General features: G+C 45.6%; 1 protein-coding gene across 2 annotated transcripts in view; it reads left to right on the forward strand.

Moving 5' to 3' along the window:
* The window catches only part of SENP6 (SUMO specific peptidase 6), a 755,486-nt gene that overhangs the window by 426,083 nt on the left and 305,778 nt on the right, over window positions 1-23,625 (forward strand). For both annotated transcript variants that reach the window (XM_085610971.1, XM_085610972.1), the window contains 2 exons: window positions 6,147-6,180; window positions 13,719-13,904. In XM_085610971.1, coding sequence (XP_085467097.1) covers window positions 6,147-6,180; window positions 13,719-13,904 — 220 coding nt within the window. The remainder of the gene's footprint in view (window positions 1-6,146; window positions 6,181-13,718; window positions 13,905-23,625) is intronic.

A 23,625-nucleotide genomic window follows, 5' to 3' on the forward strand; every position in this document is an offset into this window, starting at 1 on the left:
CCTCGTCTCTAGTTGTCTTGAATTTTTTGAAAGGCTTGAACTGTGTATATCTATCTATCTATATATTTATTTATATGTTCGAGGCATATGAGCTGCAGATTACACACTTTTGCATAGGTCGCCATCTGGTGTTGGGCCCGAATGTTTGCAGTTTGTTTTTCCTTTTGGAAAGTCTTTGGAAGTCACGAGGTCGGTGACTCCTCCTTTGGATCGTATTGCGCATGGGCTTCGGCTCCATCCTCAGATAGTTTTTTCCCGCCATCGGGCTCGGATGTAATCTTCGCGCTCCGGTTCTGAACATTTCCAGTTTGACGATCGAAGCGGAATCCTCACCTCACATCGTGGTATTGTTTCGATCGCGAGCTCCTCAATCAACGCACCTTCTCATCGACAAATCTTCGGTTCCAGTCGTCGACGGCGGCCTTTGGGCCTACCCAAGCTCCGGTCCCGGCTGATGGAAAGAACTCCATTCAAGAAGTGCCCTCTATGTGGGTCCAAATTCCCCCACACCGATCTTCATGAGGTGTGCAACCTCTGCCTCTCCCCTGAACACGAGGCTCGAGACTGTCCGGCCTGTAAGTCTTTCAGATCTAAAAAGACTATTCGGGACCGAAGAGCCAGACGAAACATGGCACACTCCTCGACCTCCGTTCCAGTCGATATCTTCGGAGACGACATCGAAGATCCGGGACAGCAGCGCACCGAAGAGGACCTCGTCAGTGCTTCCGAGGCCGACGACTCAGATGTGGAGGACATCACTCCGGCGCAGAGGGTCGTGAGTAATATACCCGCGCCAACACCCAAAAATGCTTCGGTCACGCATTCGCCTCCAGGCCTAGGTAAGACCAGAGACACTGCTTCACACACCCCACCTTCGGGCCCGGTGAAGAAGCCAAATAAGCCTTCCGGCGGCTCGGGCTCGAGCCAGCCTGCCAGCGGTGCCGAGAAACACACTTCGGCACCGAAAAAGAAACCGGCCTCTACCTCGACACCGAGCTCCGAACCGAAGTCCTCGGGGTCGAAACCCAGCGCTTCCGTACCGACGCCATCTTAGGTACCGACCAAACCCCATAAGGCCCTCGGCACCTACACTTCCAAGCCGAAGCCCACCTCGGCGCCGACCAAGAAATCTGAGGTTCCCAAGCCCAGTGCTAAGCAAACAGGCACGGACAAGCCTAAAAAGTCATCGGCCCGAAGACTTCGGCGCCGACGGATCAAACACTGTCACAGGAACTATTTACACCGGATCTCTTACAAAAAACTGTCACCAGGGATCCAAAAACTGGACATTTGGCACTCTCTTCCAAAAAGAGACATTTGGACAAACCGGCTCCGCCTCCACCTCCAAAGAGGAAGGACTCTGCTACTTCCCCTTTCAGAATACCTCCACCACCTCCTCCACCCTCTCCACCTCCGCCCCCTCCGCCTTCTCCACCCCCACCTCATCACTCTCCGACCCCGTCTCCAGACGATGATGATCAGGGGGACCCATATCATGATACAGGGGATGTGCCCCAAGACCCCACCCCTACAGGATCCCCAGACCGATGGGACGACTACAATAACCCAGATATTCCCGACGTCCCACAAGATGACCTTTACCCTTCCAGGCCATCTCCACCGGAAGACTCATTAGGTTTCCACCACCTACTTCTAAGGGCAGCACACTATCATGGGGTAGAGTTACACACTGACCTAGTGGAGCAGGATTTCCTCCTCGACACATTTGATACCACACATAGGTCTACCTCCATACTACCTATGCTCAAGGGGGTGGTAAAACATCCGCCAGAGGTTTTTAAGGACCCAGTCAGGGCCAGGGTCATTAACCCACGCATAGAGAAAAAGTACAAAGCTGCCCCCACAGATCCTGCCTATATCAAAGGGCTCCCTAGTGGTTTCCACTGCACGAAAAAGGTCAAATTCCCAGACGTCAGGCGAAGCACCACCACCTGACAAAGAGTCAAAGCTACTGGACGCGTCAGGAAAGCGCACTGCGTCACAGGCAGCCAATATATGGCGTATCGCCAACACCCAAGCACTATTGGCCAGATACGATAGGGCATATTATGATGAATTAGAAACCATAATGCACCACCTCCCTGAAAGATACAAAACTAGGGCCAATTAATTAATTCAACAGGGTAAGACAATAACTAACACCTCTATACGCTGTGCCTTAGATGCAGCAGACACAGCCTCCAGGGCCATTAATACTAGCGTCCTCCTCCGTCGCCATGCTTGGCTAAGAATATCAGGTTTTAAACCGGAGGTACAAGCCTCCATCCTGAATCATCCCTTTAACCAAGAACACCTATTCGGCCCAAAGGTAGATGAGGCCCTCGAAAAAATGAAGGACACCGATACGGCGAAGTCCATGGGAGCCCTGCAGTCACACCCTCCTAGGCGCTCTTTTCGCCGTTCTTCCTTTCGGAGTACATCTAGAGGCTACTCCTCAGATAGCGCGTCCACTTCCTACAAATCCCCCACTCAGTCCACCTTCACAAGGGGTTATCAAAGAGGCAGCTATAGGGGAAATAATAAAGGCAGAGGCAAAACAAATACCGCCCGCTCTGCCACACCGCCTACCCAATGACTTCCCCCCCCGCTCCCTCCAGACCATCCCACTCCGGTCAGGGGCAGATTCAAAATTTCTTTCATGTCTGGGAGACCATCACCTCAGACAAGTGGGTGACCCAAATTATTCGATCAGGATACTGCCTGGAATTAACATCTACCCCCCCCCCCAAACATTCCACCCAGGCAACGCCCAATGTCACAAGAACATTCCACATTACTAAAACAGGAGGTAATCTCCCTCCTACAAAAACATGCAATAGAACAAGTTCCCGTCAATAAGCAAGATTTAGGGGTCTACTCCCTATATTTTCTAATACCAAAAAGGGACGAGACTCTACGACCTATTCTAGATCTCCGGCCCCTAAACACATACATACATTCAGACCATTTTCACATGGTAACGCTTCAGCAGGTGCTTCCGCTCCTCACCCAGAACGACTTCCTCACCACACTGACTTGAAAGACGCATACTTCCTCATTCCAGTACACCATGCTCACAGAAAGTACCTCAGATTTGTAGTGGACGGGCAACACTACCAGTTCAAGATGCTCCCATTCGGAGTCACAACAGCACCACGGGTATTCACCAAGTGCCTAGCGGTAGTGGCGGCACACCTCAGAAGACAGCACATTCACGTCTTCCCATACTTGGATGACTGGCTGATAAAAGCCACGTCCTACAACCAATGTGTACACCACATCGCCACTACAATCCAACTACTTCACCAACTAGGCTTCACGGTGAACCACCAAAAGTCCCAACTAACACCATCCCACATAAAACAATACCTCGGTGCCACCATAGACACCTCAAAAGCAATAGCCTACCCCAATCCGGCCAGGATTGCAAGCATTCAGGCTTTGCTACAGATTCATACCTCCACACTCCCTTCCTGCAAGAGTGTTTATGCAACTGATAGGGATGATGGCCTCTTGCATTTTCATAGTGCCCCACGCAAGACTCCAGATGCGTCCACTCCAAGAGTGCTTAGCGCGCCAATGAAACCAGGCCCAGGGGCAACTGACAGATCTGGTGTTGGTAGACGGTCGCACCCATCGCTCTCTGCAGTGGTGGAACACCACAAACCTTTCCAAAGGTCGACCGTTTTTGGACGCGGTTCCACAAATAATGCTAACAGACGCATCGCTCTCCGGCTGGGGAGCTCATCTATTACACCTCACAGTGCAGGGCACATGGACGCTGCAGCAAAAGTTACTCCATATCAACCATCTGGAGTTACTAGCAATCTCTCTAGCCCTAAAATCTTTTCAGGCACAGATTTCAGGCAAGGCAGTCCTCATTCGCACAGACAACATGACGGCCATGTATTACATTCAAAAATAAGGCGGCACACACTCTCCACACTCTCCACAACTCTCTCAACTAGCACAAAGCATATGGAGATGGGCAATTCCACACAAAATCTTTCTCCTAGCCCAACATGTCCCAGGAGTCCAAAACACCATGGCAGATCTGCTCAGCAGACAGACGCAACAGATCCACGAGTGGGAACTTCACCCGCAGGTTCTTCACCCGTTCTTTCAAACATGGGGACATCCACAAATAGACCTATTCGCCACCCACGAAAACAAAAAATGCCCAAGCTTCGCCACCAGATACCCACACCCACTGTCCAAAGGAAATGCGATATGGATGAACTGGTCAGGCAAATTTGCGTACGCTTTTCCACCTCTCCCACTAATTCCATTAGTGGTGCGAAAGCTACAACAGCATTCCCTTACGCTGATCCTAGTAGCTCCAACATGGGCCAGACAACCGTGGTACACCACGCTGCTGGAACTCTCTGTAGTACCACACCAAAAGCTACACCTCTCACCATGCCTCCTAACCCAGAACCATGGAGAGATCAGGCACCCGGACCCAGCTCAGCTCAACCTTGCGATCTGGCTCCTGAAATCCTAGAATTTGGATACCTAAACCTTCCCCCTGACTGTATGAACGTCATCAGAGAAGCTAGACGCCCTACCACTAGAGCCTGCTACGCTGCCAAGTGGAAAAGATTTGTTGTTTATTGCCATAACACAATCAATCCTCTAGACGTGTCTATACAACACATCATATGCTACTTACTCCCCCTACAAAGGTGTAATCTAGCATATACCTCCATTCGGCTACACCGCGCAGCAATTGCACCTTAGCTACAAAACAGGCAGCACCTATCACTTTTCAGAGTACCTGCCATTAAAGCCTTCATGGAAGGCCTAAAAAGAATAATTCCCCTCAGAGTATCACCCTCACCTGTGTGAAACTTCAATATCGTTCCCACAAGGCTAATGGGGCCGCCCTTCGAACCTTTGCATAAATGCGAACTGCAATTTCTCACATGGAAAACAGCTTTCCTTGTAGCCATCACTTCCCTTAGAAGGGTCAGTGAGATGCAAGCACTTACCATACAAGAACCTTTTCTTCAAATGCACCAGAACAAGGTTGTTCTCCGTACCAACCCAAAATTCCTACCTAAAGTCATTTCCCCTTTTCACCTAAACCAATCTGTAGGATTACCGGTATTTTTCTCGCAACCTCAGACTGTTGCAGAAAGGGCTCTACACACGCCAGATGTCAAACAAGCTTTACTTTACTATATCCAAAGAACACAACCTTTCAGAAAGACCAAACAACTGTTTGTCTCTTTCTCTCCACCACACAAGGGCAACCCCATCTCAAAATCAGGGATAGCTAGGTGGATTGTAAAATGCATCCAGATTTGCTACCACAAAGCAAAACGAACGCTATCCGTTCCCCCTAAAGCCCATTCTACATGAAAGATAGGGGCTTCTATGGCTTTTCTAGGGAACATCCCATTAGATGATATCTGCAAAGCAGCTACATGGTCAACACCGCACACTTTCACTAAACACTACTGTGTAGATGTGCAAACCATGCAACAAGCTAGTGTGGGCCAGGCTGTACTAAAAACACTATTTCAAACCACTGCAACAGATACCGGTGGTCGCCGCTAAGGTTGGGAACTGCTATATAGTCTATGCAAAAGTGTGTAATCTGCAGCTCATATGCCTCGAACGGAATATGCTACTTACCAGTATGCATCTGTTCTTGGCATGTAGAGCTGCAGATCTACACACGCCCACCCGCCTCCCCGGCTACCTGTATCTGTTCCAGTCTATCTTATTTAGATACAACACACATGGGTTTCTTCACTGTTGTTACTACGCTCCATCTTTCCCTGCTGGCGAAAAACAATCTGAGGATGGAGCCGGAGCCCATGCGCAATACGATCCAAAGGAGGAGTCACCGACCTCGTGACTTCCAAAGACTTTCCAAAAGGAAAAACAAACTGCAAACATCCGGGCCCAACACCAGATGGAGATCGATGCAAAAGTGTGTAGATCTACAGCTCTACATGCCAAGACCAGATGCATACTGGTAAGTAGCATATTCCTTTTTTAAATAGTAGAGAAACCAGTATGCCTGAAAATATGTGCATGTTACATTTATATGGATGATCATTTGGTATGTTTGACTAAAAGTGTTTTACTTCATGAAAAACCAATGCCTAAATTGACTAATTGATTGTCTTCCACAGTTCAGCTTAGACAACATCAAGATCCGTGTAGCAGGTACGTGTGATATTTTAAATATATATTTATCCCCTTTTTTGGAAATTGTTTAGCATTGTAAACATAAGATTACTTCCTTATATGATTGAATTTAATGTAAGTAAAAGTATATGTATTTTTTTTTTAAAGTTTTCAGTTACGAGCTTTGACATCTGATGTGCTTCTAATGATGAGCTTCAATGTTTGCTTTCGAACTTAGCACCATCTTCCGGTTGTTTTCTTCTACTATTGAATCTGTTATGGAGCCACAATGCGGTTAAACATAATATATGAGGGAAACGTTTCAATATCAATGCTGTTCTGGAAACAGTAAGTTTGTTGCATGTATAGCTGTAGATACACATGCTGTGCATACTCCTGCCATCCAGTGTTGGACTTGCACGTTGCAAGTTCTTTCTTTGAAAGAAGTTTTTAGAGTCACACGGTCTCGGTGACTCCTTCTCTAGTTGTAGATGCGCATGGTCACTGATACCATTGTTGAATTGTTTTTCTCTGCCATCGGACGTGATCCAGTGACGACCTACTATCGATGATTTTGTCGATTCCCATTATGGTCTCGAGTTCGCAAACATCCACCCCTTCATGAGTTAAATCTTCAATGCATTACTGTCTGCTGGTTCTTTGGTTCAAACTGTCGGTTTCGTTCGTCTGCGAGCATGCGGGTCTCGGGCCATAGCATGCTACGACATCCGTTTGGAGGATGATGAACTCTTTGAGGTGAGGAAATGGATACCTTTTAATGGATGCCCCCAGTGCCATTCTAAATATCCCTAGACAGATCTTCATGCAGTATGCAACTTTATTCTCATTGCGACTGTTAAGCATTACGAAGTAAAAGGATTCTCTATCAGCACCAACATAGTCGGTGGGCTCACACCAGGGTGGCATAGCCCACTTTGGAGACACCCAACATCTTCGGAGAAGTCGACCCCCCCTGCGCGTTTAAGAACCGGAGAAGGACGTTGATGAGTCACTTGAGCGCCTTTCCTGAAAGACTAACCCCGAATACATTCAGTCTGATGCTTTGGATTTCGGGGTGATCCTCTAGAAGGAAGATGATGATGCTCCCGAGGCTGCTGCATCCACCTCGGTGGGCACTGCGCAACCCATCAGAACAGCATGTGTGTAATGTTGGCACCCTTCTGTTGATCACCTCTCATAAGTAGCTGCATGTCGGAGAGAAAGACGGAGAGAGAGGAGCAGAAAGAGTGAGAGAAAGAGTAAGATACAAGGAAGATAGAAAGAGAGAAACAGTGTGAGAGAGAGGAGGAGAGAGAGATTGAGAGAGGGAGAGAAAGAGAGAGGGAGGAAGAGAGAAAGAAAGAGAATGAGAGATAGTAAGAGACAGAAAGAGAAAGTGTGAGGGAGAGAAAGGAAGGGATGGAGAGGGAGTGTTGACCCTAGAGAAAATCTTTTCAGCTCACCTTTGTGCCACCAGTGTCTCCAACCACGTGCCGGGAGATAGTGCAGCCCTCAAGTTTAGTGATCTGAAAGATAATATAGAATTAGTAATTGCAGAGTACATACAACTGGACACTCGTAATTCTCTGTTTCGCTAATGCGCAATGAGGCAGGTGTACCCCATCCACTCCCACTGCTTGGAGGTGTCGGTGTGCTCTTGTGCGCCCAGACTGCCTCACACTATCCACTCCCACCGCCCAGAGGTGACTGCCCGCTGCTGCGGAAAGAAGTCTCTCTGCTCACATTCCGCCACTGGCATGTGTAAGAGGGTCCACCTCGTGCCGAAGCAACTTTGTCATGCTTTCAGGATGTTCAAAATCAAAGGGAATGGATCACTTGTAACTGAAAAAAGAGGGGTTACTAAAACGTTCTCTCCGTCAGTACCTTAAAAAGGTATTCGGAGAACCCTCAATCACGTATCATTGGTGGTATGGCGGTTTATCTTGATTCTCCGCCTTATTTGTACGTGTTCGCATTTTCATTGGGTCTCTTTTGTATAATGCTTCCTCCACCTGGAGGGAACCACTGATTTTTCAGTAGTGATCAGGAATGCTCATGCAAAAGTGGTATTGTGACGTTAAAATTGTCTTTCTCACGCTGCCCCAAATTCAGTATTTTATTCTGTCCGGTGTGTGAGGAGACTCTTAAAAAAAGTGAAAAAAGTCGTGCAATAGGTCAATTTATGTAACCAATGCACTTGTTGGTGTCCGAATCAAAAAGAGGTCGACATGTTTCTGCCCTTCTAGTGCCCCAGAAGGGGGTCGTTGGGCGTTCTTCAGGACCTAGTGGTTGTGAGAACCGGTTGTGCCCAGTTCTGAAGGGAAGTTTACAGAGTAACTTCGTAAACACGAGGTCTTAAAGTACCTCAAGGTTAATGTTACCTAAGAATAGAAAAACATACAATATAAAAAGAGACAAACAATGATGCGAGTACTGTTTCTAAGTACTGGTTCAAGCAGACTTGTGAAAAATGGCAAATCTTTCACACTGTGAAGCGAACTGTTAAAAATGGCAGAACAGTACAGAATTAGTAATGGCAGAGCAGGGTTGGATTAGGATTCAAAATTGGCCCGGGCACGCTATAAAATAAAAAGTGGCCCACATTTGCATATTGCCTTTCCTCAAAACACTGCTTCGGCGAAATTTTATTTAAGAAAAGGGGGGGTGGTGGAAATACAAAAAAATGCACAGATTTGTTTACACTGGTGACTTAAAAACACGTGAGGCCACTTCTGCTCAGGCCCACTGCCCTGCTAGGTATGCATACATTAATGGGTGGCCTTGCGAGAGAAATAAGTGACACCTCTGCCTGTTGCTAAACATGAGGTAATGACACCCATCTGCCTCCAGAAAGGCCATCCAGACACCCACTGGGCTGCTGGCTGTATCCAAACAGCGACACCGCCCAAATCTTCCCCCCAGACTGCTCCAAAAAGCAGCTCACCGTTAGAACTCTGCACTGGCTCCTCGGGCATTGCACCAGTGCCCTTGTTACCAATCTGACGCTGTGACAGAGTATATACGAGTGCGTACGCCTAAATCACTCTCCCGTCTTTCTGCATTCAGGCTGCTGTATCCCATCCACTCCCGCCGCCCAGATGTATCTGCCTGACGCTGCACACCAAGGCCTCGCTGCTCACCTTTTCGCGGTCACGGCACCCTCCACATCATGCAGCTCCGTTCTGCAAGCTAATAGGTCTCACATTTGGTACTGAGTCTTGATATCGCCATGGCAGAGGACATACTAGTGCACCTATCATAATCGCAGGTTGTACACCCACTCAGTGCTTGCGCTGCTACCAACTCAGTGAGAAGGGAGGCCACGCATGTGGAGGTAGGCCCTTGATGTTGGGCTCAGGTCTACACTGCGGTGCAGCAGAGCACACAAAACTTCAAGTGTCCGGACCACCGGGACAGGCCATCACCGCGGCGGTGTGACTGTGCCGGCCGCAGTGCATGCGTTGCAAGCAACTCTAAAATGGCGCAGAGCACGTGCGCCCGGTCTTTTTAATTAGTAGGGTCACGTGTCCTGTGACGCCTGTGCTGGATGGGTGTGGTGTGGGTGTATACCAGCCTTGAGGGAATGGCTGTGGCAGGTGTCCGTGTTGGAGTGCTATCATCACCCGGGTTGCAAAAGCCAAAGTGTCACTCTGTGAGCCAAGTTCAACAATATGGCCAACATGGAAGATACGTGGAATTGCTGACCCTATATTAATCCACACAAGAAAGATGGTGGACATGAGACATCTGTGTGGATATTACTGTTTATTGCACATTCAGTGGAGTGTTGCAGCTGTAGCAATACAGGGCCATGGAAAGTTGAAGTTTCAATTTTTGGCACATGGAGGGCAGCCAATTAGAGACAAGCTTGTTGTCGGAGTTAGGCTGCGCCAACATATCTAATACAATCACTGCGACGATCCTCAAGCACTTATAAATTCACTGTACACTCGGCTTGCAGTACTCTGATGCAGTCTCTATGTGTTACTTGTACAGTGACCGAGGCAAAGTTACATAACTAAAGTTTTCCCCCACTGTCAAAGGTAAAATGGTTGCATACGCTGTCCAGAGCACTATGTAATGTGGTAGGGACTAAGGGCAGCATGTTGCATACATAATGAACACACGGACACAGATAGATAGTGGAAGTGGGTACGGGCACGTGCACTCGACTCCTTTTTATTACCAGGGTCATATGTCCAGTAACATCTGTGGTGGATGCGTGTGGGGTGATTGTAAGCCAACCCTCCGGGAATGGTTGGTGCTGGCAACAAGTACAACAGTAATCGTTGGATCAGACACAGATTCAATCATAAAGGGTCAATGATTTGTGCTGCACTAAGGTACAGGTACCAGATATGAAATCATACAGAAAAGTATCTATCGTAAAGGGTTCATGACTTGTGATACACTGAGGTAGGACAGCAGATGTGAAATTGTACACAAGATATTGTATCGGAAAGGGTGCATGAGTTGTGCTGCACTGAGATAGGGGCATCAGAAACATTTAGCGTCTGCGCAGCCAGTGATGATGCGTGGTGGGGGCGAGCCACCGAATCGCAACTCGATGTGAATTGTGAGCCCTGCTATCGCTAGTGTACATCGAAGGCAGTAATCAGCACAGACATAGAGGAATGTTTTAGTCACTTCCTCTTGACAAAGTTCGATGACATAGAGTACAATTCTCTCTAATAAATAAATCATGTTTCAATTTAAATTGTGAGCTCTGCTGACCGCAGTGTAGGTGTATGGAACAAAAGATGAAACATTTATGGAATACACTGAGGAAATCTTGGTTGTTCTGAGTACAGTTGTAAAGTACGGTATTCTGAAGCTAGAATCTGAACTGGAGTTAATCATATCGTCTACCTTTTTCAGTAGGGAAGAGCTGTGGAAAAAGAGCTTCCAAACTTGTTTCCCACACACTCATGGGAGTTCGTATTGCTTTTTTCTTCTGGAACAATTCAATAGTATGTCCTATCAGTTCTTTTGGATGTATAGTATAGTGTTCATAAATTTCTTCTTTTCTTGAATTATCCACTTGAAATATGTTTCATCTTCTAAAGTAGTTTCTTCTCCTTCTACATTTACAATTTTATAGTAAATATTGTTTTGCACCAGATATAATGTAGCCTTTTGGACTGTAGTGACATGTACTAACTCTTGCCATATTTTCCGACTCTTTGTGGTACACCATTAACAAGAATGACTACAGGTTCTGTATCGTCTTTCTACGCTAACAGTTTCAACATTTGTCTTAAAATCTAAAGGTAAATACACAACTATTCCATTTAAACCTCTTTATAGATCTGTTGAAGGCAGCTTACCTGTTTTAGGCTGCATACGAATTATAGCCTGAAAAGGATGCACAGATTGTATAAGGATGGCCTTATATGTATTTAAATCTGTAAGTTTAGGAGGTATAGCAACTAATTCTAAGTCATTATGGACAGCTCTAGCTGGCATTTTGTTTTGTTCGAACTTATCGTAACAATATTTACAAATATATTGTACAGTACGTAACTTAAAACGAGCTTCCACAAACAGATGAGCAGGAAATTCTTTCTATTTATCATTGTTATCCTTTTCACTTTTTAAAAACACATCTACAATCCTAGTTTGAATTTTATAGTGAGTACATCGAGAACAAATACAAACATAGTTGGGATTTTCAGCAGAAACTAGTTTAAAGGTTATTTCCTTTTCAAACTTCACATCAGTATTATCTTCCATCTCTTCTTCAACACGTACATTTATCAAACTGTTATTTTCTGTACACTTCTCTTGACTAGCAAAGAAACGTAACTCTATATCATCACAAACTTGTTTTATATCATTTATATTAAAACTCGATTTCGGGCCGCCGCAAGACCTAGACGTATCCAGATAATTCCTCTTGACTTTGAATATAAACTTGCAGATGTCGATCGACCAGAACATTCATAGCATCCAATTTCTCGATGTGAAAGAATCTTCAAGCTGAAGCTGTGCAAGTTTTTGCTAAGTGTCTTCCCCTGTGAAATTCCTTCCCACATTTCTTTCAATTCTGTCTTCTCAGATTTGGTAATCTATGACGTGACATCGCAAGAAACAGCAATTGAGTTATCTGCAACATATTGTATGTCCATATTTGCATTCCACATCTTCAAAATCACCGGAGTGTAATCATTAATGTACTTCGATTCTTCTGTTCTTTTATATTATAAGTATTTTTGGGTGATTTTCGAGTGATAGTATGCCTCACTGCTGACATAAAACTGTTCACTCTTCCTTGGCGATGACTTATGGTGCACGGAGTTAGTAGTACCTTTGGCACTCAGCGTGTACGTACCCTGCGATGATGCGTGGTCCGGGAGGGCTGCACTCGGACCAATGTCTTTTGTCTATTGAATTCTGCCTCAATAAGGCCACATGGCGATGACTTATGGTGCAATCACTAGAAGAACTCCACAAAGTGTGGAGGGGGGAACAGGAGGCACGGGGTGCTAGGAGCTAGCGGCCTCCATAACTACTATTGACCACAAGAAGCTGCTCCTAGTGTGATGTGACCTTACTACAGTTGTGAGTTAAGTGTGGACATCTCACAAAAAGTGACAGACTGGCCTCACACACCACCTGGTTGACATCTCACAAAAAGTGACGGACTGGCCTCACACACCACCTGGATGACATCTCACAAAAAGTGACGGACTGGCCTCACACACCACCTGGACTTATGGTGCACTGAGTTAGTAGTACCTTTGGCACGGAGCGTGTACGTACCCTGCGATGATGCGTGGTCCGGAGGTGCCGCACTCGGACCAATGTCTTTTGAATTCTGCCTTAATAAGGCCATGTGTCGATAACTTGTGGTGCACTGAGTTAGTGGCACCTGAAGCACTCAGCGTGGTCCGAGAGGGCCGCACTGGGAGCAATGTATCTTGCGTACTGGACTGCGTCATCTGCAATCGCTACTCCATCTGAATTGTGATGCCTGCTGTCCGCAGTGTAGATCGAAGGCAGTAGTCTGTACAGACATAAGTCTGCGGTGCTGTGCTGGTTTTTTCAGTGAATTTCAAAGGTTTCTTAAATGATAATTTGTAACTATAATGTCCCTGAAACCTATGTTTTTTTCGGTGAAAATATATATATATATATATTCAAAGTGTATGTGACAGTATTCTGATTCAATGCCATTGGAGCTTTGGCCTTTTTTACTGACAGTTTGTGACAAGTACAAGAAATCTGCTTGTATGAACACAGTTGCTCTCTTCCCCTCACATTTTTCAATGTATTGCTACTTGGCGAGATTGAGTCCGGTCTGGGGTGGGGGTTTGGAATGTGTTGGTAGATTGTATCAATGAAGGTTACCATGTAAGGTGTGCTGATGTTGTAGACCATGAATATCCCATTTGAACAGCCTTTTGTTGACGGATGGCTGCAGGTGCTCTAGTAATAGCCTATTTCTTCTGTTGTAACATCAGCTATACTTAGCTACTGGACCTTGGCTGAAATAGCTTTTTAATTAAGCTGTGCGGGTCTTTTTATGTATTATTTCTCATTTATTTGTAGAAACCTAACCCTTTCTTTCCTTTTAGAGAATGTGACTGATTTCCAAGAGATTAATTTGAAGACGTCCGAACTTAGCAACTGCCACTGGTGTAATTCTCGACAGCTAGCACTTGTTTACTTGCAGACAGTACCAGCAGCCTGCCAAAGCCTGAGGTCCCAACTGAAAATGAGCAGAGAGAAGGACAATGTCTGGTACGACTGTAAAGGCACAAGTAAGTACATAAAACAATTGTTTTAACTGCTACCCAGCTGGCCATGGAACTATGTCAGACACTGGTTAAAATAATTATCCATAGAACCTTCAGCGATGTGTACTAGATAGGTATGCAATATCCTAGTTTTGTAGTGTGGATCTCTACTAGATTCACATGCTGTACATTATTCGATCATCTAGTTGTTGGGTCCACAAGGCCCCAGACTCTGAGCACATCCAATACAAAGAATCCGACTTGAAGATGAGTTAACAAACATCAAAACATTTGTCAGTAGATCCAGGAGTGAAAGACAAAGAGCTCTTCAGGTTTAAGACAGAAGATGCCAGAGCAGACAAATCTTCTCACTCAGCCTCCTAAAGTGGATCGATATTGAAGGAAGGCTAAATCAAGACCATCTCAAAAAGGGGAAGATGGTACCTCCTTTTTCCAAAATGAAGATGATGTCCAGTTGAAGGACAAAGCTGTTGAAATCAGAAAGAAAAAGCAACATCTCAAAGCTGAAATGGCAGTCTTGGTGCAAAATAAATATCCACAAAGATAGACAACAAAGGCACAGTAGAGGCATATTGAGAATAGGTGTAAGATTTAACACCTGTAAGTAGTGAACCGAACTTCAGGAGGACATTTTTTGAAGAACGGACCTGCCTTCAATAAGCCAACCTGACATAGAGACCAGTCATGGACCAGATGCCTCCTTAAATGCACTGACCTCTAAAGTGGAAAAGTATCCCCTCAAAACCCCTTTACATTAGATTAAATGTGCTGGCGAATTCAATTCCAATGACTACTGCCCGTGATAGAGCAGTCTATCTACACCTGGATTACGATCAGATAGACTTCAAGAGGCTGGAGATGGTGCAGAGGTGGATGTAGTGGGTAGCTGCAGCACAGTAGAGGATAGCAAATTTAGAAGCTCTACTCAGTCGATATGCCTATGAGCAGTTGGAGAAGCTGGAAAAACTTGTGCAATATTTGCCTGAAGAATTAAGCAAGAGCAATAAATCAGTCATTTCATTTTCATTTCAAGATACATTATTCGACTTTATATTTCAAAGCTATAAAAGCAAAATATTAAAGAAATAATATATAGTTCATGCACAAATTATTAACTCAACAAATAATCATTCAAATATACATGTGAACAATATTAGTTAAACATGATCACTTCACAATTACAGATCACAGGAGCGTCCAAAATACATGTGTACAATATTGATTAAAGCATAATAATTTTACGTTTATCAGCACCAGCAAATTCATGCTCCTCCCTATTCGTTTTCTGATTTGTAGCACATGCCAAAGATATGATGCAATATTGGCACAAACTACGGATGATTGCAACTGTTGTAAAATTAAATTGTTTATCTTGTATTGCTTTAAAAGTGGTTTATTGAAAGACATTCTAGGAACAGTGTAAATGCCACCAAAGTAAATAAGTACAACATGACTTGAATGATTGTCACAAGGACATTTATCTAAAGTTCTTGCCCAATCACTGCTGCGTTAGAAGGTGGCCATACGATTAATCCTGTTAAGTCTTAATAGAGTCAGAATGTATGTTTGCTGGCTACTTGTAATTGCTCCAAAATCGAGCTGTTGACCAATCATAGGTTATAGTTCGGAGTATGCAACATGTGGCACTTTTTTGCTAATAGCTAAATTTCTCTCCTTCAAAATATTGAAGATGCAGATGTTTAAGTTCAGTCCCCGCCCACTTGTTACAAGGACTCTCGGTCATCAAAATTAATATGGTCTTTCACTTTTATTACATAAATTCTTAAGGTTCTTAATTCACTGGATTTCACTTCCCCAACTGTAGCAAGCTGGCTTTGTATGTAGTGTACCAAAAGGATGTACACTATGTAGAATGTCAAGACTACCCTTAATGGCTTACAGTAATCGAGTAAGTACTTTAGCCATTACAAGATTTTACAGTAAAAGCAGCAAATAACAACTGTCCGATTTGAGGCATGAGCTTTGAATGTGGTAATGTTACCTATGGGAGAAACATTCACTGCATAGACACACTTACAAGACTGTTGCTCTGGACGTTATCAGATTTTGCAGTAAACACAGAAAATGACAGCTGTCAGATTTAAGGCATGCAGCCTTGAACGCGGTAACGTTACCTTTGGGAGAAAAATTCACTGCATGGACACTTACAGGTCTGTAGTTCTGGACTTAAGGCAAGTAAGGGCCAAGGTCCAAGAAAGCACCAAGAGTTCAAGCTTACCTGCCCTGGGGTGTCTGGCTGCCGAGGTGCTGTACGTGGTAGTATCCTCGAACTCTACCCATTCAAGTCAAAGGGGAAAAGTACTTGTAAGAAAGAAGCTGCAAGGTGGGACTGGAGGACCAGTCCAGTAGAACCTCGGGGGCTCGGCTCTTGAGTGTCTCAGGGCCACAGAAACACTATTGAGGGAGTCTGGGCAGGAGAGCTTGGATGCAGAGGTGTTTTGTCCAGCGGGTCGGTGAGTTAGAGGCTCTCGCGGTTCTCTATGTTCCTGCAGAAGAGTGAAAAACACAGCAGGGCCATTCTTGGTGTGGAGATGCCTCTCTTGACATCCTTTAACATGCACGTACGTTTTGATGGTGGTGTTCTGACTGAACACAAACAAGCCTTGTGCTTTCAACTGGCTCCAGTACCTGGGGTATTGGTGCAGGGCGGCTCCTTGGGGTCCTGACATCTCCAAACTTGGCAATGGGATGGATCTGACGTCCTGGAGCATAAAGACCTCTTGCTCAGGTGCTACTCCCTCTGTGGGACCGGGGATCAACAGAAAAGTGAACCAGGCAGCTGCAGTCAGTGCTTGCTGGTGCAAAGGAGTGGCTCTTCCACTCCAAGGGAGATGTTGACGGATTGAGGAAGTGCTGAGCAGACCTCCAAGGGTTTGGGGAAGCTGTTCCACTTCTGGATGAGTTGGTGTCTGTGATTGTCGGGAGAGCAGCAGTCAGGCAGGGTTTTGCTCCAAAGTTGATGCTGCTCCACCATGCAGACAAATCTGAGTTCCAGGTGTCAGGGCCCCACCTAAATACTACATTTAGGTGCATAAAGAGGACTGAGGGGTATTAGCCAAATGGGCTACTTACCTTTGGGTTCACTATAGCCCCTGTATGACCATTTCCTGTGGGGAGTGGGTATAACTCTGTCCCCAGTTCCCAATTCCTCCAAAAACAAAACGGTGGAACCCTTCTTTTGTGGAGCACATCATGTAGCCACCTTATGGGTGTGATTATCCTGGAGGTGCAACACGCTTGCTTGCATACCTAATTTCATGAACACCTTTCTCAGGAGCAGGCATTGTTTCTCACCTCAGAGAGCTTGGGCTTTCACCTGCAGGGGGTCAGAAACAGGTCTGTGTTGGCAGGCTGCACGAGACCGGACTTTCAGCACACTAGATACTGGTAGGTTTTTCATGGAGCACCAATAAGATACGCTCTGGGTGCATGTCATAATAAATCTACGTACTGACAGTATAGATTTATTAAGACAAGGTGTTTGATACCAAATACTTTGGGTTTTAGTAAAGCCATCGTGTATCTGGGGGACTTGTAATGACCAGTGTCCAGTTAGATATACTTACAATGGCTTTCATGTTAACTTGTACCATCTAGTAATTGAACTAGACAGCACAAGGGCATAGCTGCTTGTGCAGATATGCCCTCACATGTAATATAATGCACCCTGCCTCAGGGCTACAAGGCCTACTGTAGGGTTGACGTGCATATATTACCTGCAGTGACTTTGGTATGGAACCCAGTGAGTGTGCCATGTTGTGTTTTCACTTGTGGTTTGCACAATGATAGCCTGCATCCAATTTGTATGGTAGCCCTTTAGGGTGGCACAATACATGCTGCCGCCCTTAGGGAACCTCTTTGGTACCCATGCCCTAGGTACCAGTGTTACCACTTACTAGGGACTTACAGGGGTGCCAGTTTGTGCATTTGTGTTACATTTAGACCTTTTTAGCTTGTTTTTAGGGAAAGAGCACTGGCACTGATGCCGACCAAGAAATAGTCTGCATCCTCCCCCCCCCCCCCCCCCCCCCCTTATCAAACTATTCATTTGTTCCTCTTGTTTAGTCCATACGTTGTGCTATAGGAGAAGTGGCTGTACCCTAATCAGGCCTTCTATATAAGGCAACTCTAATTCATTATCTCATATGGCTGTCATACAGCTCGAGGGACTGATGAGTCTCTTCATACAGGTGTTTTCAGACAGTGTAAGCTTTGCCATGCTAGTATATCCTCATAACCCAGCTCTATACCTACCTGCTTAGATACACTTGGCACAATAAATTGTGCAAAGTTCCTTCTTGGGCTTTAATTCCAGCTTGTCTGCATATGGACCTGCTTCTTTCCAGGTGCCACAGATTTAGAAAATTCTCCCAGGTTTGAGAATTTGTGTTTGTTTTCAAATCGAGGCCTTGTATACTAGAGCCTCGGCATCAGGGGGCAGTTGACCCAAAGGTCATTACAAATGATTTGGTAAGGTTAACTTAAAGATCCAAATCTCATATGAAGGGTGCACAATTGTCTGGCTGGAGCTTGAAATGTTGTGGAATGCGGGCCAATAGGACTGCATCATCCGCATAGAGGAGCACTGGGATGGTTTGATGACCTACTTAAGGTATGTACCTGCACCTCGGGTGATAGCAACTCTGGTCACTATGATCTCCTTTCTTTTAGATAGGTACTATTAAAGTTTGAGACAATTGCTTAATTTGAGATGGTGGTTGCCGGTGAGGGCCACTGGCACTCATTATCATGGACCAACACTTATTTTTCTGCATCAGTCATTTACCAAGAGCAAGAGAAGAAAAAACAAAGTGGAAAGATAAAAGAAGAGAAAGCCGAAAAACTGTTGAGAGGATGCAGGAACCTACAATAATGAGATAAAGGGACAGGTAGTGTCTGGTAGTGGATTAAAGAGGCATGAGGTGAATCCAGGAATATGTAGCCTTGGTATTTAGTGCACCAAAAGTTAGTTACACAGGCCGTAGGCTTCTGAGCAGAGCTTTGGGCACTTGCACTCATTCTTGCACAGTTTAAGCACTGATTGAGACCAGGTATTCAGTTTTCCTGTTCTGCAAATTGCCTACAGAATATTTTCCAGTATTTGCAACCAAAAATCATTATTGTCCTTGAGATATGAAGGCACTTCATAGGGTCCTTGAGCTTTTGTTTTGGGCATATATTGATTGCTCTGATATCCTCTTGCCAGGTTGCCATGAACATTAAACAATCTCTGCAAGAAGAGGGGGATTATATGATTCCCACCCCTTAGGTTTGGCCTTCTTGTCCCTATTTCCAATTGCATATATACTGCTGAAACGGGCAATCCATTGGTAGGCTGGTATAGCTACTCCAAATGAGTAGGCCTCCCTTATCTCGGAACATTAGGCAATTTATCACTTGACAGAAGGCCTGATTATCCTTAGCCTTACTAGCTGCCTCAAGGGCTACCCAAGCCTCTTCCTCTATAGTTTTCTTCCTCTGGCTGAGAGCACATTTCTACGCCACCCTGCACTCAACGATCTCCATCTGTAATCAATTATCTTTCTTCAGTGCGGCTTTAAGTTCCGAATGAGCTGTTCTACATTTATGTTCAAACCATCCTCTCTCCTTTGTGTCCCTTCCACTAGAGGACCTAGTAAGTTCTCCTTTTCGATCATTCAAGATTGAGACAAAAGCCTATTCTATTTCCATATCGGCACCATCCTCATCTAGGCAGATATTAACCTGTGCTTTATTTTGTTTGTTAATTTTGCTAGAACGTTTTCGTGGTTGACCCTGTCTAAACTAGTCTAACTAAAAATGACATCCAGATTATTAGCCTCACAGTAGCATGGACAAACATGGTATCCAAACCTATTGGTGATGGCTGATAACAGACTAGTAAATATATAAGCATTCCCAGCAATCCTTAGGGAAAGTGTGTGCAACCCTCAACCAGCCAGTATAACCGCACTGTAGAAAGCTGGCTCTGTATATACTATACTAAAGTAGTGTAAAGTGTGCACAGAGTCCAGTGGCTCCCCAGAGGTATAACAGAGGCTAAAATAGATAATATCGTACTCTCTTTTTATGGTAGTGTGGTTGAGGAGTCTGGCATATCAGGAGACTAGTGTTGAGCATTTGTTGTACACACTACGGCAAGAAATGTCACACTCTCAGAAGACTGAATCCAGACCAATTGTTTGTATAAACCAAGGTTAACTTGGTAGCAGGAAAGTTAAACTCTTCGTACAATGTTACTTTCAACAATACAGTAAATACTGGATTTGTAGGAACATTCAGATTACTTTTCCATTATAGAAAACAATTTGTAAACTGTTCAAAACTGCTTGTAATTAATTTTAGATTACTCTGAATACTTCTTGATTGATTTTCTAGTTTGGCCTGTAACAAGCTCCTAACACAGTTTAAGCAACACAGAACATTTGTAAGCAGGTTAACTATTGTGAAGGCAATAGGTTACTTTTTGTGCAGTACAAAGCAGTTCAACTCTTTTTTTGGAGCGAACCCACTATTCAGTCCTATGGAGAAAAACTAAGTGTTGTGTATAGAGGTAAGTAGATGGTTGGGGGGTGGGAGGGTAGAACCAAGGTTCCCCATGGTTGAGGTTGGCACTCAAAGGTCACCACCAGCGGCACTAGGGCGCCGGGTGCCAGTGTTAGCCAATGGGGAAAGGAGGCAACTTGGTTGAGGCTTGCTCACGGGTTAATGTCTTTTCCTATTTATGTAACCTTTCATATGTACTTTGGTGTGTTGGATGATAGAAGTAGGAGTTTGGTGTGAACGATTGTGGATACAAAATGTGAGAAGCTAGGTTTCTGTTGCAGTAACCCCCCCACTTTTTGCCAGAGTACTGATGCACTTTTGACTTGATGTGCCCTAGGTCCCTGACAATCAGGTTCCCCCAAAACCGTACCCAAACCCAATTGGCATCTCTGGCCACAGGTCAGCCCCTGGTAAATGGTACTACAGGTACCCAGGGCACAGTGACCAGGGAAGACCTCTAAGGGCTGCAGCACTTATTGTGCCACCCTTAGAGGCCCTGTACCTTTACACACACACACTGCCATGCAGGCTGCATGTTTTGGTGCAAAACAAAGTGAAGAGTTGAAATGGCACCCATCCCTGTGTGCCATGCCTACAACCCACTGCCCTGGCATAGATCAGTCACCCCTCTAGCTGGGTGCCCTATATCGGTGGTGAGGGTACAGGTGCATGAGCCCTAGACCCCTACAGTGTCTAAGTCCATTCTTAGACGTAAGTGCAGTGCTGCTATTAAGAGGATTTGAGCTGGGAGTTTATTACGAACTCCACAGCACCATAATGGCTACGCTGAAAACTGAGAAGTTTGGTATCAAACTTCTCAGCACATTAATCCCACACGCACATTAAACCCACACTGATGCCAGTGTGGGATTTAATGAAAAATGCACACAGTGGGCATCTTAGAGATGCCCCTGGAAAACAACCAGCCTCTTGTGGGTTCTCTGACTGGTACACACTAACCTGCCACAACGAGACATGTTTCTAGACCCCTAGTGTGGGAGCCTTTGCTCCCTGAGCCCAGAAACAGATCCTTTCCTGGGCGGTGGTGTTCATCCCACCCCCCCAGGGCAGGAAGAGCCATCTGTGGCAGGGGAGCTTCAAAGGCCTGGCAGCCTTTTGTAATGTGACCCCCAGCCTCTCCTGCTGTCAGGAGCAGGCCACCTCCTGTCTCCCCTCCTTTTTGGCGGGAAGACAGGCGGGAAAAATTAGCCAGCCCAGAAGGTGTGCCCACCTCTGCCAACCCCACCCCTCAGGTGGGGGAGGAGAGGTGAAGCCCACTCTTCAGTGCCCGCCATCTTGCACATGGCAGGCACTCCCTAATCAGGAGAGTGTAGTCACCCTAAGGTCAGTAGACCATTGACTACTGACTTTGAGACCCCTAAAGCGCCCCCTAAATACAGTATTTATGGGGCAGCCCTGAACCAAGAATTCGTATTCCCGCATCCTAAGAAGAAAAAGGACGAAAGAAGACGCCCAGCAGAGGAGACTGCAGAGAACAACTGACTTGGCCCCAGCCCTACTGGCCCGTCTGCAGTTTCCAGAGATCCTGTGCCAAAAATAGTCTTGTTCTGCAGCCAGCAACCTCCAGAACCCCTGGGAGGACAGACTGCCTTCAACAAAGACCGGATCTCCAGTGAACTGCAGCTCTGTTCAGAAGAAACACCAAAGAAAGACTGCTGAGGAAAAAGAAACCCGATGCCCGGAACCACCACTGCACCCGTCGCCTACGGCATGAGTTAGAGTGGCCCACCGGTCCCCCAGCGCTCCAGAGCCTGAGTCCATCGTGGGTTGACTCCTCCAGGACTCTCCGACGTCGCTTGCAGCCTCTGCACAGAGACCCCTGGACCCCCCTCCCCCCCCCCCCCCCCCCCCCCTCCCCTCCCAACCGCGAGTGGCCCGGTAAGGTGAAATCTGACCTCAAAAGACTCCCCTGCATCTATCCGCCCTGGAGAAGAGAACCCAAGGTGCACCTACGTCCCCGAGCCCTCCAACTTACCTGCCCAGCTGTTGGTTCCTCCCGGAAATCTTCCTGGACCGATCCTGCTGCTTTAAACCTAAACCGAAAATCCCCATTGAAAACAACAGGCACCTGGTGCCAAAACAGCACCCTGCACCCAGCCGCCGCTGCGGGTGCACTTTGTGTGCTAAAACGGATCCCCCTTTGCCCTGAGCCTAACACCAGGAGATTTGCTCCCACAACCCAGTGGCCTGCTCGTAAGCAGCCACCAACCGGAGGACCGCTATCCCCCATTTAATAACATTGGGCCTCAGCACCCGGCCGCCCTAGTGCTGCTGAGGGTGTAACAAGAGTGCATCCTTGACGCTGCGGGAACCCTTGTTCTAACTCCAGAAGCTCAACCCCAAAGACAGATTACTTACCTGGTAACCGTTAACTTTATTTCTCTCTGTAGGAACCGATTGAATGTTTTTCTCTGAAAAACTTTCGAAGTGTGGCGTTGATATGTAGGGAAACCTGAAAAACAACAACTGTGCAAAACTGATTTTACTTACCTTTTCTCTAGGTAATGTCTCAGTGTGATATCTAGGCATATCACACTGAGTAGAAAAAGTAATCTAAAAAGTAATCTGTACAGTAATTTCAATACCTTGATTTACCTGTATTTCGAACAACTGCATTTGAACTTGCATTCACTTGTATACACTGCATATTATATTGGAAAACTGTTTTTTTAAAAAAAATTTTTTTTAAAGAATCTTTATTTACCATTTTCATTATACATTTCACATCAGAATGCCTGCTCCAGTGCAATGACATACAAAAATATTCACGTACAGAAAAGCATAGTTTACAATCAATATATAACAGTTATCCCCACAGTATTTAGATTTGAATGGATTGCGTAGTCGAACATGCGCATAACATAAATCTCCTTGGCCCTCAATTTGCAGCTGCGTAGCATACAACGTACCAGCTCATAGAGCATGTGGTTTCCAATGTACAGGGTGATGGAGCATTAGTACAAATAAGTCACTCAGATCCGGCTGATCAACCTATTCCAGTCTGGACTAACCCGCCCTCTAATTGGGAAGCGTGTTGCGAGTGTGTCATCGTGTTATAGTGCTTAAGGGGGCGCCAGATGTCGCGTGGGTGAGAAGTTTTGGGGAAGGTGGAAGCATAAAAATCATGGTTGAGGTT

This window comes from Triturus cristatus, chromosome 6, assembly GCF_964204655.1.
Source record: "Triturus cristatus chromosome 6, aTriCri1.1, whole genome shotgun sequence".
NCBI classification, from domain to species: Eukaryota; Metazoa; Chordata; class Amphibia; order Caudata; family Salamandridae; genus Triturus; species Triturus cristatus.